The 16,565-nt window shown below is 39.9% G+C and overlaps 1 protein-coding gene across 1 annotated transcript in view; it reads left to right on the top strand.

The window, feature by feature from the left end:
• The window catches only part of LOC128661387 (uncharacterized), a 509,641-nt gene that overhangs the window by 134,931 nt on the left and 358,145 nt on the right, over positions 1 to 16,565 (top strand). The window contains exon 4 of the mRNA XM_053715646.1: positions 2,769 to 2,887. Within this exon, the coding sequence (XP_053571621.1) occupies positions 2,769 to 2,887 (119 nt within the window). The remainder of the gene's footprint in view (positions 1 to 2,768; positions 2,888 to 16,565) is intronic.

Raw genomic sequence — 16,565 nt, 5'->3', positions numbered from 1 at the left:
GGTATTCTGAGCTACCTTTTTGCGACTTGGGGACCTTCGTCTTCAGTTGCTTTTTAGAGTGCAGTTGCACTGTGTTGGGGGAAGGTCCTCTCTGTTTCAGGCTCCCTGCCTTATCCCGTGGTTTCTGTTTTTCTGGAATCTGTGTGTTGCCTCCCCTTGTTTCTATGAGACTGGTGGGTCTCTGTTGGTCTGGAGTTTCTTATGCTAGCTGGACAGCTAGCTCAGCATACTAATGCACTGTGGCTACTCTGCACTGTAGCAAACCGAGGGTTGCAAGTCGGTCTCAGCGAGGTCTACTCGGCCTTCCTCCTTTCGAGGTTGATCTGATGAGCAGTGCCTTGAGTCCCTTAAAGGGGATTAGCCGCGCTTTACAAGTACATTCATGTTTTCTCTGTTGAAGATTATGATAGCTTGTTCCCTTTCTTTAGTAAGGGGCGTATTGTTTGAAGATCGACTGCTGGGCGATGGGCTGTTAACTCAGTCAAGTCTAGTTCCTGCGGTCTATAGCAAGGCTTGTGGACTATCTGCGGGTCACTGTCCTTGGGTTTTTTCCTCTTTTTCAGTTGTTCTCAGTTTCGGACGAAGCTGGATTTTGTTGGGTAGGGGTTTTCAGGCCTGGTGCCCTCAGTATGGGCCACCTATTGTATCCTCCTGTTTTTGCATTCAGTGTCTTCTATAGCTTGGGTATTGTTTTCCAAAAAGTAATGAATGCAGCGTTAGACTCTTTCCATTTATGAAGAAAAACAAATTATGCCCGCCCGTGTTTTTATGTGGTGCGGCCGTAATTTTTGTTTTTCTGGCACCTTTTCACCCTGATATTCTTCTACTGTTCCTTGTTCCTCTGCAGAATGACTGATAAGGGGAGTGGGAGTAGTATTTAAAGGGACAGTCTACACCAGAATTTTTATTGTTTTAAAAGATAGATAATCCCTTTATTACCCATTTCCCAGTTTTGCATAACCAACACAGTTATAATAATATACTTTTAACCTCTGTGATTATCTTGTATCTAAGCCTCTGCAAACTGCCCCTTTTTTCAGTTCTTTTGACAGACTTGCAGTCTAGCCAATCAGTGCCTGCTCCCAGATAACTTCTCGTGCACGAGCACAGTGTTATCTATATGAAATACGTGAACTAATTCCCTGTAGTGGTGAAAAACTTAAAATGCAATCTGAAAGAGGTGGGCTTCAAGGTCTAAGAAATTAGCATATGAACCTCCTAGGTTAAGCTTTCAACTAAGAATACCAAGAGAACAAAGCAAAATTGGTGATAAAAGTAAATTGGAAAATTGTTTAAAATTACATGCTCTATCTGAATCATGAAAGTTTATTTTGGCCTAGACTGTCCCTTTAAGCCTTTGGTTGGGGTGTCTTTGCCTCCTCCTGGTGGCCAGGTTCTGAATTCCCAAAAGTAATGAATGCACCTGTGGACTCTTTCCATCTGAAGAAAACTATCAGGTAAGCATAATTTATGTTTTTATCAGAGAACTCACCCCGTTTGAACTTTTATGTACAGGGAACACCCCACCAAAGCAACTGATTTCTAAGGTATATAAGCTACTGCTTGTACCGCCGGGCGCACAACTACCTTCATACATTATAGCTTGGAACAGAGATCTTAACACTATAGATGACTGGCTCGGGTCATTTGCACTGACAAAGCGCTCCTCAATATCATCCACAGTACAGGAAATACAGCTTGTATTTCACCCCATCAAGGTTGCACCGTTTTTTCCCAATGGCAAAACCCTCATGTTGGAGAGGATGTGGCGAGCCTGGCACGCTTATCCATATTTGGTGGTTGTGTCCAAGGCTTCAGGGTTATTGGTCTGCGGTGTTAAGAATCATATCGGATAAGTTACAGATGGTAATCCCAAACACACCAGAAACAATGCTATTACTCCACCTTCCTAAAACCAGAGATACATACACACAGACCCTTCTAATTATGCTTACAGGAGCTAAGAAGCTCATCCCTAAAAAATGAAAATCGAAAGAAGTTCCATCAATTGAGGAATGGTATTTATCAGTTGATGAACTGTTAATATTGGAGATATTTCATTATTTCAAAACTAACCAACTTGGAATACATGAAGTGATGGTGGCTATCTGGAACAGTACCCCTTTGTAAAAAGCAAACTTTTAGTTGTATATCTACCATGTGAGATACGGCTCATACCACTTCCCCCCCCCCCTCCTTTTTTCTCCTCTAGTCTCTTCCATTCTTGTCAACCCCCCCCCCCAACATTAAACTACTCCCTGAATCTTTCTCTCAATCCTGACACACATTCAAAGGTTTATATTTGATCAAATCTATATTTGCTAAAAACGTTAAAATGTCAAGCTCTATGAAGAAATGTACAAACTGAGAAAATTTCAGATTTTACAAGAACTAGCTAATGTTTTGTATAACACTGTTTTGTATAACATGTCTTCAACATTGTACCCATGACGTAAAATCTAATTCCCCTCCCCCCCTGTATATACTGTGCATTTTTGCACATGCTCAGTGGAAGCTGGAGCCTCAAAGTGTGCATTCAAAAAGAATGTGCACGTTTTTGATAATGGAAGTATGTTGCAAAGTTTTATATTGCATGCATTATCTGAATCATAAAACTTTATTTTTTAATTTAGTGACCCTGTGCTGCGCCAAGGTTAAAATGTTGTTTGTGATAGCTGCTGTTAGACTTATAAATGCATGAACGTCCCAGTACGTAGAAAACTTTAAAACATGTTTGTGTCCTGTATTGACTTGTTGTTTTTCCTTAGTGAAATGTGAAGCAGTTGAACCCACTGAAAACGCTGTGAAATCTGAAGCTACAACAGAAAATGACATAACTGCTCCACCAAGTAAAGAGCTTCCACCAAGTCCAGAGAAAAAAGTTAAGGTATGAGAATCGCTTCAAAACATGGTCCATATCTAGCTTTATTTGATCATTGGGATGTGCCATTTTTTTTAGTTTCACAAAGGCTCTCCATATTACATATTACACAATGCTGGTGTTCATTACCAGTGCTAAATAGAATTGTTTTTCTCGAGTTCAATATTTGTTTCATATTGAACTAAGCCCCCCCCCCCCCCCCCCCAGGTAGAACATGATGTGATTGGAGAAATTATCGCAAAAAATATCACCATGTTTGCAGAAACAATGGGACACAAGCAGGATTGTTAGCACTTTCGCTTTGCAGTGTTGCTACACATCAGGGTGTTGAGTTCAAACAACCCTGTGCTCTGACTACACTGTGTAATGTTTCTTTACCCGAGTGCAGCCATAGAAAAGCACAGTTTGAAGAGAATAATCAAGTTCAGAGCAGCACTGCATAGCAGCAAAACATGGATTGATGAGTAACTCTCATGGATTATTTTGTTTCAACCCTGCCCCCTAAGGTCTTTCTGGTATACAAAGCTGTGACTCCTGCATGGTAGATATTCTTGTGAGCAATGTAACTTTTTATTACTATTTCTTTCATGTAAGTGGTAAGAGTCCATGAGCTAGTGACATATGTGATATAAATTCCCACCAGGAGGGGCAAAGTTTCCCAAACCTCAAAATGTCTACAAATACACCCCTTACCACACCCACAATTCAGTTTTACAAACTTTTCCTCCTATGGAGGTGGTGAAGTAAGTTTGTGCTAGATTTCTAAGTTGATATGCGCTTCTCAGCATTTTGAAGCCCGGTTCCTCTCAGAGTACAGTGAATGTCAGAGGGATGTGAAGGGAGTATCACCTATTGAATGCAATGGTCATCCTAACGGGGATCTATTTCATAGGTTCTCTGTTATCGGTCGTAGAGATTCATCTCCTACCTCCCTTTTCAGATCGACGATATACTCTTACATACAATTACCTCTACTGATTTTCGTTTCAGTACTGGTTTGGCTATCTGCTATATGTGGATGGGTGTCTTTTGGTAAGTTTGTCTCATTTACTTAAGACACTCTCGGCTATGGTTTGCCACTTTATATATAAAGTTCTAAATATATGTTTGTACTTATATTTGCCATGATTCAGGTTTATCAGTATATTTCCTTTTTGCAGACTGTCAGTTTCATATCTGGGAAATGCATTATATAAAAAAAAAATTCTTGCCTGAGGTTTTCAAATTGACTCTTTCTAAATTGTGGGTTGTATTAGGCTTGCGAGAGCGCAAAATGCTATAATTTATTGCGTCATTTTTGGCGCAAGACCTTTTTGACGCAAAAATTGCGTTTGTTGACGCAAATTCGTCCTTTCCGGCGTCTTAGTTGGCGCCGAGTCTTTCACGAGGTTGCGTCATCTATGACGCTCGAGTTTCGTTCCGGACGATTTTGGCGCCAACAAAATGTTTTTCAGTTTGTGGTGAGTCAAACTTGGCGCCAAACATTTTTTCCCATTCCTGAAACTGTCATATAAGGAAATTGATCATTTTGCTTTATATGTTGTTTTTTCTTTTAAATACTGCAAGATGTCTCAATCTGATCCTGTCTCAGAATCTACTACTGGAATACTGCTGCCTGTTATCAGTTCTACCAAAGCTAAGGGCATTTGTTGTAAACTTGTGGTAACTGTTCCTCCAGCTGTGGTTTGTAATAGTTGTCATGATAAACTTTTACATGCAGAGAATGTTTCCATCAGTAGTAGTTCATTACCTGTTGCTGGTCCATCAACATCTAATGCTCAGGATATTCCTGTAAATTTAAGAGAATTTTCTCCTGTTAAGTGTAGTCAGTCCACGGGTCATCCATTACTTATGGGATTATAACTCCTCCCTAACAGGAAGTGCAAGAGGATCACCCAAGCAGAGCTGCTATATAGCTCCTCCCCTCTACGTCATACCCAGTCATTCTCTTGCACCTAACTAATAGATAGGATGTGTGAGAGGACAGTGGTTATTAAACTTAGTTTTTATTTCTTCAATCAAAAGTTTATTTTAAACGGCACCGGAGTGTGTTGTTTTTTCTCAGGCAGTATTAGAAGAAGAATCTACCTGAGTTTGTGTATGATCTTAGCGGACGTAACTAAGATCCATTTGCTGTTCTCGGCCATTCTGAGGAGCGAGGTAACTTCAGAACAGGGGACAGCGGGCAGGGTTCACCTGCAAAGAGGTATGTTGCAGTATATTATTTTCTAAGGAATGGAATTGACTGAGAAAATACTGCTAATACCGATATAATGTAAGTACAGCCTTAAATGCAGTAGTAGCAACTGGTATCAGGCTGTTATGTATATATGTTGACACTGAAGCATTTCTGGGGAATGGCACTTCACTAAGAAAATACTGTATACATATAACTTATAGCCTTTCTGCAGTGAGAGCGACTAGCAACAGGCTTTTTAATAACTTTTCATATATTTATATTTAAAACGTTTACTGGCTTGTTAATCGTTTTAGCTCTGAGGTACTTGGTGAAAAATTTTATGGGCATTATTTTCCACTTGGCTGTCGTTTGTTTTGAATAAAATCAGTTTACTGAGCTTCCCCACTGTTGTATTATGAGTGGGAGGGGCCTATTTTGGCGCTTTTCTACGCAGTAGAAATTCAGTCACAAGTCTTCCTTGTTCTCCCTGCATGATCCAGGACGTCTCTACAGAGCTCAGGGGTCTCCATAACTAGTTTGAGGGAGGTTATCACTCACAGCAGACCTGTGAGACTGTGCTTTGACTGTGATAAAAACGTATATATTTTATTTGTTATCCGTTTTTTTGGTATTAAGGGGTTAATCATCCATTTGCTAGTGGGTGCAATCCTTTGCTAAATTAATGCATTTACTGTAAAAATTTGGTTTCTATAACTAATCCGGTTCATTGTTATTTCAACTGTGACAGTTTTTGTGTGCTTCTTAAAGGCACAGTAACGTTTTTTATATTGCTTGAAAATTTATTTGAAAAGTATTTTCCAAGCTTGCTAGGCTAATTGCTAGTTTGTTTAAACATGTCTGACACAGAGGAATCTCTTTGTGCAATATGTTCAAAGGCCAATGTGGAGCCCAATAGAAATTTGTGTACTAATTGCATTGATGCTACTTTAAATAAAAGCCAATCTGTACATGTCAAGAAAATTTCACCAGACAACGAGGGGAAAGTTATGCCGACTAACTCTCCTCACGTGTCAGTACCTGCATCTCCCGCTCAGGAGGTGCGTGAGATTGTGGCGCCAAGTACATCAGGGCGGCCATTACAAATCACTTTGCAAGACATGGCTAATGTTATGACTGAAGTTTTATCTAAATTGCCAGAACTTAGAGGTAAACGCGACCACTCTGGGGTGAGAACAGAGCACGCTGATAATGTTAGAGCCATGTCTGATACTGCGTCACAATTGGCAGAGCATGAAGACGGAGAGCTTCATTCTGTGGGTGACGGATCTGATCCAAATAAACTGGACTCAGACATTTCAAATTAGGCCCGGTGTACCCTTTTCCCCCCCTCCTATATTTAGAAAAATGTTTCCAATAGACGCCACCACACGGGACTTATGGCAGACGGTCCCTAAGGTGGAGGGAGCAGTTTCTACTCTGGCTAAGCGTACCACTATCCCGGTGGAGGATAGCTGTGCCTTTTCAGATCCAATGGATAAAAAGTTAGAGGGTTACCTTAAGAAAATGTTTACTCAACAAGGTTTTATATTACAACCCCTCGCATGCATTGCGCCTGTCACGGCTGCGGCGGCATTCTGGTTTGAGTCTCTAGAAGAGACCATTAGCTCAGTTCCATTGGATGAAATTATAGACAAGCTTAGAGTCCTTAAGCTAGCTAATTCATTTATTTCTGATGCCGTAGTACATCTAACTAAGCTTACAGCTAAGAATTCCGGATTCGCCATTCAGGCGCGCAGAGCGCTGTGGCTAAAATCCTGGTCAGCCGAAATTTACCTGACAGAAGACAGGTTAACAAAACTTCTAAATGCTTGCCGTGTCCTTCATTCCATTCCACACCCGTCAGTGGCTCAATGCATGGAGGTTATCGGCTTAATGGTAGCGGCAATGGACATAGTACCCTTTGCACGCCTGCATCTCAGACCACTGCAATTGTGCATGCTAAGTCAGTGGAATGGGGATTACTCAGATTTGTCCCCTATGCTGAATCTGGATCAAGAGACCAGAAATTCTCTTCTATGGTGGCTCTCTCGGCCACATCTGTCCAAGGGGATGCCCTTCAGCAGGCCAGATTGGACGATTGTAACAACAGACGCCAGCCTGATAGGTTGGGGCGCTGTCTGGAATTCCCTGAAGACTCAGGGATCATGGACTCAGGAGGAGAGTCTCCTTCCCATAAATATTCTGGAATTAAGAGCAGTTTTCAATGCCCTTCTGGCTTGCCCTCAGTTAGCAACTCTGAGGTTCATCAGGTTTCAGTCGGACAACATCACGACTGTGGCTTACATCAACCATCAGGGAGGGACAAGGAGTTCCCTAGCGATGATGGAGTCTCACTCTTGCCACCTATCAGCGATCCACATCCCAGGCGTGGAGAACTGGGAAGCGGATTTTCTAAGTCGCCAGACTTTTCATCCGGGGGAGTGGGAACTTCATCCGGAGGTCTTTGCCCAAATACTTCGGCGTTGGGGCAAACCAGATCTGGATCTCATGGCGTCTCGCCAGAACGCCAAACTTCCTTGTTGCGGATCCAGGTCCAGAGACCCGGGAGCAGTTCTGATAGATGCTCTGACAGCACCTTGGGCCTTCAACATGGCTTATGTGTTTCCACCCTTCCCGATGCTTCCTCGATTGATTGCCAGGATCAAACAGGAGAGAGCATCGGTGATTCTAATAGCGCCTGCGTGGCCACGCAGGACCTGGTATGCAGACCTAGTGGACATGTCGTCCTGTCCACCATGGTCTCTACCTCTGAGACAGGACCTTCTGGTGCAGGGTCCTTTCAAACATCCAAATCTAATTTCTCTGAGGCTGACTGCATGGAGATTGAACGCTTGATTCTATCAAAGCGTGGATTCTCGGAGTCAGTGATTGATACCTTAATACAGGCTAGGAAGCCTGTTACCAGGAAAATTTACCATAAAATATGGCGCAAATACTTGCATTGGTGCGAATCCAAGAGTTACTCATGGAGTAAGGTTAGGATTCCTAGGATATTGTCTTTTCTACAAGAAGGTTTAGAAAAGGGTTTATCCGCAAGTTCATTAAAGGGACAGATCTCAGCTTTGTCCATCCTTTTACACAAACGTCTGTCAGAAGTTCCAGACGTTCAGGCCTTTTGTCAGGCTTTGGCTAGGATTAAGCCTGTGTTTAAAACTGTTGCTCCGCCATGGAGCTTAAACTTAGTTCTTAACATTTTACAGGGTGTTCCGTTTGAACCCCTTCATTCCATTGATATCAAGCTGTTATCTTGGAAAGTTCTGTTTTTAATGGCTATTTCCTCGGCTCGAAGAGTCTGAGTTATCGGCCTTACATTGTGATTCCCCTTATCTGATTTTCCATTCAGACAAGGTAGTTCTGCGTACTAAACCTGGGTTCTTACCTAAGGTAGTCACTAACAGGAATATCAATCAAGAGATTGTTGTTCCATCATTGTGCCCTAACCCTTCCTCAAAGAAGGAACGACTTCTGCACAATCTGGACGTTGTTCGTGCCCTGAAATTTTATTTACAGGCAACTAAAGATTTTCGACAAACTTCTTCCCTGTTTGTCGTTTATTCTGGACAGAGGAGAGGTCAAAAGGCTTCGGCTACCTCTCTCTCCTTCTGGCTTCGTAGCATAATACGTTTAGCCTATGAGACTGCTGGACAGCAGCCTCCTGAAAGAAATACAGCTCATTCTACCAGAGCTGTGGCTTCCACTTGGGCCTTTAAAAATGAGGCCTCTGTTGAACAGATTTGCAAGGCTGCGACTTGGTCTTCACTTCACACTTTTTCCAAATTTTACAAATTTGACACTTTTGCTTCTTCGGAGGCTGTTTTTGGGAGAAAGGTTCTTCAGGCAGTGGTTCCTTCCGTGTAAAGATCCTGCCTGTCCCTCCCGTCATCCGTGTACTTTTAGCTTTGGTATTGGTATCCCATAAGTAATGGATGACCCGTGGACTGACTACACTTAACAGGAGAAAACAAAATTTATGCTTACCTGATAAATTCCTTTCTCCTGTAGTGTAGTCAGTCCACGGCCCGCCCTGTTTTTTATGGCAGGTCTAAATTTTAAATTATACTACAGTCACCACTGCACCCTATAGTTTCTCCTTTCTCGTTTGGTTTTCGGTCGAATGACTGGGTATGACGTAGAGGGGAGGAGCTATATAGCAGCTCTGCTTGGGTGATCCTCTTGCACTTCCTGTTAGGGAGGAGTTATAATCCCATAAGTAATGGATGACCCGTGGACTGACTACACTACAGGAGAAAGGAATTTATCAGGTAAGCATAAATTTTGTTTTTTTCTGATTCCATTCAGAAGGCTTTGTCTGCCATTCCGCCTTCTATTAAACGTAAAAGGTCTTTTAAAACTTCTCATAGAGTTGATTAATTTTCTAATGACCGACAACATACTGATTTATCTATCTCTGATGAGGATCTGTCTGATTCAGAAGATCCTGCCTCAGATATTGACACTGACAAATCCTCTTATTTAAAATGGAGTATATTCGTTCTTTATTAAAGAGACAGTAAAGTCACAAAAAATCTTTCATGATTTAAATAGGGCATGTAATTTTAAACAACTTTCCAATTTACTTTTATTACCAATTTTGCTTTGTTGTCTTGTTATTCTTAGTTGAAAGCTAATTTCTTAGACCTTGAAGACTGCCTCTAATGGGAAAGCATTTTGACAGTTTCTCACCACTAGAGGGCGTTAGTTCATATGTTTCATATAGATAACATTGAGCTCTGGCACGTGAAGCTCCTAAGAGCAAGCACTGATTGGCTAAAAATGCATGTCTGTCAAAAGAACTGAAATAAGGGGGCAGTTTGCAGAGGCTTAGATACAAGGTAATCACAGAGGTAAAAAGTATATTATTATAACTGTGTTGGTTATGCAAAATTGGGAAATGGGTAATAATGGGATTATCTACCTTTTTAAACAACAAAAAAATCTGGTGTTTACTGCCCCTTTAAAAGAAGTGTTGATTGCATTAGATATGGAGGAGACTAGTCCTCTTGATACTTAAACTAGTAAACGTTTAAATTCGGTTTATAAACCTCATGTAGTTATTCCAGAGGTTTTTTCCAGTTCCTGATGCTATTTCAGATATGATTTCAAAGGAATGGAATAGACTGGGTACTTCTTTTACTCCTTCTTCAAGGTTTAAAAAATTGTATTCTTTGCCTACTGATAGATTGAAGTTTTGGGAAAAGATCCCCAAAGTTGATGGGGCCATCTCTACTCTTGCTAAACGTACTACTATTCCTACGGAAGATAGTACTTCTTTTAAAGATCCTTTTGATAGGAAGCTTGAATCTTATCTAAGGAAAGCTTATTTATGTTCAGGTCATCTTCTTAGGCTTGCTATTTCTTTGGCTGATGTTGCAGCTGCCTCAACTTTTTGGTTGGAAACTTTAGCGCAACAAGTATCAGATCATAATGTGCATAGCATTGTTAAATTAATTCAACATGCTAATAATTTCATTTGTGATGCCATTTTTGATATCATCAGAATTGATGTTAGATATATGTCTTTAGCTATTTTAGCTAGAAGAGCTTTATGGCTTAAATCTTAGAATGCTGACTTGGTGGTTAGATCACCATCATATAGTTCAAGGGGCCTCTTGTTCATCCAACCTGGACTGTGATCACAACAGATGCAAGTCTTTCAGGTTGGGGAGCTGTCTGGGGATCTCTGACAGCACAAGGGGTTTGGAAATCTCAAGAGGCGAGATTACCAATCAATATTTCGGAACTCCGTGCGATTCTCAGACCTCTTCAGTTTTGGCCTCTATTGAAGAGAGAGCCGTTTGTTTTCAGACAGACAATGTCACAACTGTGGCGTATGTCAATCATCAGGGTGGGACTCACAGTCCTCAGGCTATGAAAGAAGTATCCTGGATACTTGTTTGGGCAGAATCCAGCTCCTGTCTAAGTTTTGCGGTTCATATCCCAGGTATAGACAATTGGGAAGCGGATTATCTCAGTCGTCAAACTTTACATCTGGGAGAGTGGTCTCTTCACCCAGATGTGTTTTTTCAAATTGTTCAGATGTGGGGGCTTCCAGAAATAGATCTGTTGGCATCTCATCTAAACAAGAAACTTTCCAGATACCTGTCCAGGTCCAGGGATCCTCAGGCGGAAGCAGTGGATGCATTGACACTTCCCTGGAGTTATCAACCTGCCTATATTTGTCCGCCTCTAGTTCTTCTTCCGAGAGTGATTTCCAAGATCATCATGGAGCAATTGTTTGTGCTGCTGGTGGCTCCAGCATGGGCTCACAGGTTTTGGTATGCGGATCTTGTTCAGATGTCCAGTTGCCAACCTTGGCCACTTCCACTAAGGCCAGACCTTCTATCTCAAGGTCCGTTTTTCCATCAGGATCTCAAATCATTAAATTTGAAGGTATGGAAATTGAACGCCTAGTGCTTAGTCATAGAGGTTTCTCTGACTCAGTGATTAATACTATGTTGCAGGCTCGTAAATCTGTTTCTAGAAAGATTTATTATTGAGTTTGGAAGACTTCCATTTCATGGTGTTCTCATAAATTCTCTTGGCATTATTTTAGAATTCCTAGAATTTTACAGTTTCTTCAGGATGGTTTGGATAAGGGTTTGTCTGCAAGTTCCTTGAAAGGACAAATCTGTTCTTTCTTTTTTATTCCACAGAAAAATTGCTAAACTCCCTGATATTCATTGTTTTGTACAGGCTTTGGTTCGTATCAAGCCTGTCATTAAATCAATCTCTTCTCCTTGGAGTCTTAATTTGGTTTTAAAGCCTTTACAGTCTCCTCCGTTTGAGCCTATGCATTCTTTGGACGTTAAATTGCTTTCTTGGAAAGTGTTGTTTCTTTTGGCCATCTCTTCTGCTAGAAGAGTTTCCGAATGATCTGCTCTTTCTTGTGAGTCTCCTTTTCTGATTTTTCATCAGGATAAGGCAGTTTTGCGGACTTCATTTAAACTTCTTTCCTAAAGTTGTAAATTCCAACAATATTAGTAGGGAAATTGTTGTCCCTTCTTTGTGTCCCCATCCTAAGAATTCTTTGGTAATATCTTTACATTATTTGGAAAATATACATTCTTTTGAAATATTTTGTTGAAGCTGCTAAAGTTTTCAGGAAAACTTCTAGTCTATTTGTTATCTTTTCTGGATCTAGGAAATGTCAGAAGGCTTCTGCCATTTCTTTGGCATCTTGGTTAAAGCTTTCGATTCATCACGCTTATTTGGAGTCGGGTAAATCCCTGACTCAGAGGATTACAGCTCATTCTACTAGGTCAGTTTCCACGTCCTGGGCTTTTAAGAATGAAGCTTCAGTTGATCAGATTTGCAAAGCAGCAACTTGGTCTTTTTTGCATACATTTACTAAATTCTACCATTTTGATGTTTTTTCTTCTTCAGAAGCAGTTTTTGGTAGAAAAGTTCTTCAGGCAGCTGTTTCAGTTTGATTCTTCTGCTTATAATTTCAGTTTTTTTCTTTTCCATTAAAACTTATGATTTGGGTTGTGGATTAATTTTTTCAGCGGAATTGGCTGTCTTTATTTCTTTCATGTAATTGGCAAGAGTCCATGAGCTAGTGACATATGGGATATACAATCCTGACAGGAGGGGTAAAGTTTCCCAAACCTGAAAATGCCTATAAATACACCCCTCGCCACACCCACAATTCAGTTTTACAAATCTTGCCTCCTATGGAGGTGGGAGATTACCAATCAATATTTTAGAACTCCGTGCAATTCTCAGAGCTCTTCAGTTTTGGCCTCTGTTGAAGAGAGAACCGTTCATTTGTTTTCAGACAGACAATATCACAATGGTGGCATATGTCAATCATCAGGGTGGGACTCGCAGTCGCCAAGCTATGAAAGATATTTGGGCAGAATCCAGCTCCTGTCTAATTTCTGCGGTTCATATCCAAGGTGTAGACAATTGGGAGGCGGATTATCTCAGCCGTCAGACTTTACATCCAGGGGAGTGGTCTCTCCATCCGGATGTGTTTTCTCAGATTGTTCAGATGTGGGGTCTTCCAGAAATAGATCTGATGGCTTCTCATTTAAACAAGAAATTTCCCAGATACCTGTCTAGGTCCAGGGATTCTCAGGCGGAAGCAGTAGATGCACTTTATCAACCTGCTTATATCTTCCCACCTCTAGTTCTTCTTCCAAGAGTGATCTCCAAGATCATCATGGAACAATCATTTGTGTTGCTGGTGGCTCCAGCATGGACCCACAGGTTTTGGTATGCGGATCTTGTTCGGATGTCCAGTTGCCAACCTTGGCCACTTCCAATAAGGCCGGACCTACAGTCTCAAGGTCTGTTTTTCATCAGGATCTCAAATCATTAAATTTGAAGGTATGGAAATTGAACGCTTAGTACTAAGTCATAGAGGTTTCTCTGACTCAGTAATTAATACTATGTTACAAGCTCGTAAATCTGTCTCTATGAAGATTTATTATCGAGTTTGGAAGACTTACATTTCATGGTGTTCTTCTCATAAATTCTCTTGGCATTCTTTTAGAATTCCTAGAATTTTACAGTTTCTCCAGGATGGTTTGGATAGGGGTTTGTCTGCACGTTCCTTGAAGGGACAAATCTCTGCTCTTTCTGTTTTATTTCACAGAAAGATAGCTAATCTTCCTGATATTCACTGTTTTGTACAGGCTTAAGTACGTATTAAGCCTGTCATTAAATCAATTTCTCCTCCTTGGAGTCTTAATTTGGTTTTGAAGGCATTACAGGCGCCTCCTTTTGAGCCTATGCATTCTTTGGATATTAAACTACTTTCTTGGAAAGTGTTGTTCCTTTTGGCTATATCTTCTGCTAGAAGAATTTCTGAGCTATCTGCTCTTTCTTGTGACTCTCCTTTTCTGATTTTTCATCAGGATAAGGCGGTTTTGCGGACTTCATTTGAATTTTTACCTAAGGTTGTGAATTCTAACATTAGTAGAGAAATTGTTGTCCCTTCCTTGTGTCCTAATCCTAAGAATCCTTTGGAAAGATCCTTACATTCTTTGGATGTGGTGAGAGCTTTGAAATATTATGTTGAAGCTACTAAAGATTTCAGGAAGACTTCTAGTCTATTTGTTATATTTTCTGGTCCTAGGAAAGGTCAGAAGGCCTCTGCTTTTTCCTTGGCCTCTTGGTTAAAGCTTTTGATTCATCAAGCTTATTTGGAGTTGGGTCAATCCCCGCCTCAGAGAATTACAGCTCATTCTACTATATCAGTCTCCACTTCGTGGGCTTTTAAGAATGAAGCTTCAGTTGATCAGATTTGCAAAGCAGCGACTTGGTCCTCTTTGCATACATTTACTAAATTCTACCGTTTTGATGTATTTGCTTCTTCTGAAGCAGTTTTTGGTAGAAAAGTTCTTCAGGCAGCTGTTTCAGTTTGATTCTTGTGCTGATGTTTTAAGTTTTTCTTTTCTTCATGAGAATAACTTATATTTTAGGTTGTGGATTATTTTTCCAGCATTTGGCTGTTGTTTATTTTTATCCCTCCCTCTCTAGTGACTCTTGCGTGGAGTTCCACATCTTGGGTATTGCTATCCCATACGTCACTAGGTCATGGACTCTTGCCAATTACATGAAAGAAAACATAATTTATGTAAGAATTTACCTTATAAATTAATTTCTTTCATATTGGCAAGAGTCCATGAGGCCCACCCTTTTTATGGTGTTTATGATTTTTTTGTATGAAGCACAATTATTCCAATTCCTTTTGTTGATGCTTTTTTACTCCTTTCTTTATCACCACACTTCTTGGCTATTCGTTAAACTGAATTGTGGGTGTGGTGAGTATTTGTAGGCATTTTGAGGTTTGGGAAACTTTGCCCCTCCTGGTAGGATTGTATATCCCATACGTCACTAGCTCATGGACTCTTGCCAATATGAAAGTAATTAATTTATCAGGTAAATTCCTACATAAATTATGTTTTTACAAACGTTGCCTTCGTTAAAGGTTGGTGAAGCAAGTCGTGCTTGATTTCTTCTGTGAAAGGCGCTTCTAAGCATTTTGAAGCCCAGTTCCTCTCAAAGTACAGTGCTTGTCTGAGGGATGTGAAGGGAGTATTGCCTGATGTCATGTTTTCACCTATGGGAAATCTATTCTAAGGCTCTCTGTAAATTTGGTCGTGGGGATTCAAATGCCACCTCCCTTTACAGATCGACATTATACTCCTCTACCATTACCTCTGCTGATATGTTTCAGTATTGGTTTGGCTGTCTGCTATATGTGGATGGGTGTCTTCAGGTTAGTATATATCTTTTTTAAGACGCTCTCAGCTATGTTTGGCACTTTATATTTTAAAGTTTTAAATACTGTATATATTGCATATATCTCCCATGAGTCAGGTCTATGTTTATTTCCCTATACAGTCTTAACAGTTTCAGCATGGAAAATTATGTTCTGGGAGAAATTTAGTAATTTTTTCTTACCTGGAGTTCCAGCTAGTTGTAACGTCGGCCTTGTTTCTTTTTTTTTCAAATTTTCACGGGCAAATTAGGCTTGAGATGGGGCAAAATACTTCTACAGGCAGTCCCCGGGTTACGTACAAGATAGGGACTTTAGGTTTGTTCTTAAGTTGAATCTGTATGTAAGTCAGAACAGGCACTTTTTTAGGTGAAACTCTAGCCAAACAATCTTTCTAATGAGGATACAGACCGCAGTGAAACCTCAAGTGGCTCAAACCTCAAGTGGCTCTAACCCCATACCATACTCACCAGAACTAAATTGAATGGCGTTCTACTCAGGAAATGCAACAAATGCAACTTGGACAGATGTACTGTACACTACAACCTTAATCAACCTTAAACAAACATTTTCAAATATTGCAGTACAACCTTAAACAATCTTGGTATATTGTAGCTATCTTAGGATTTATTTTTATTTTACAGGTAACTTTCAATTTATTTTAACTAGGTACAATAGCTATTAAATAGTTATTAACTATTTAATAGCTTACCTGGCTAAAATAAACTGAAATTTACCTGTAAAATAAATCCTAACCTAAGTTACAATTGCACCTAACACTACACTATACTTTAATAAATTATTTCTATTTAAAACTAAATACCTGTAAAATAAACCCTAAGATAGCTACAATGTAATAATTACATTGTAGCTATTTTAGGATTTATATTTATTTTACAGGTAACTTTGTATTTATTTTAGCTAGTTAGAATAGTTATTAAATAGTTATTAACTATTTAATAACTACCTAGCTAAAAGAAATACAAAATTACCTGTAAAATAAATCCTAACCTAAGTTACAATTAAACCTAACACTACACTATCATTACATAAATTAAAGTACAAAAAATAAAAAAAAGCTAAGTTACAAAAAATAAAAAAAATAAGTTACAAACATTTAAAAAATATTACAACAATTTTAAGCTAATTACACCTAATCTAAGCCCCCTAATAAAATAACAAAGCCCCCCAAAATAAAAAAATTCCCTACCGTATTCTACATTAAAACAGTTCAAAGCTCTTTTACCTTAGCAGCC

This window comes from Bombina bombina, chromosome 5 (genome assembly GCF_027579735.1).
Source record: "Bombina bombina isolate aBomBom1 chromosome 5, aBomBom1.pri, whole genome shotgun sequence".
Lineage (NCBI taxonomy): Eukaryota > Metazoa > Chordata > Amphibia > Anura > Bombinatoridae > Bombina > Bombina bombina.
This window is presented reverse-complemented; position numbering and strand designations above follow the sequence as displayed.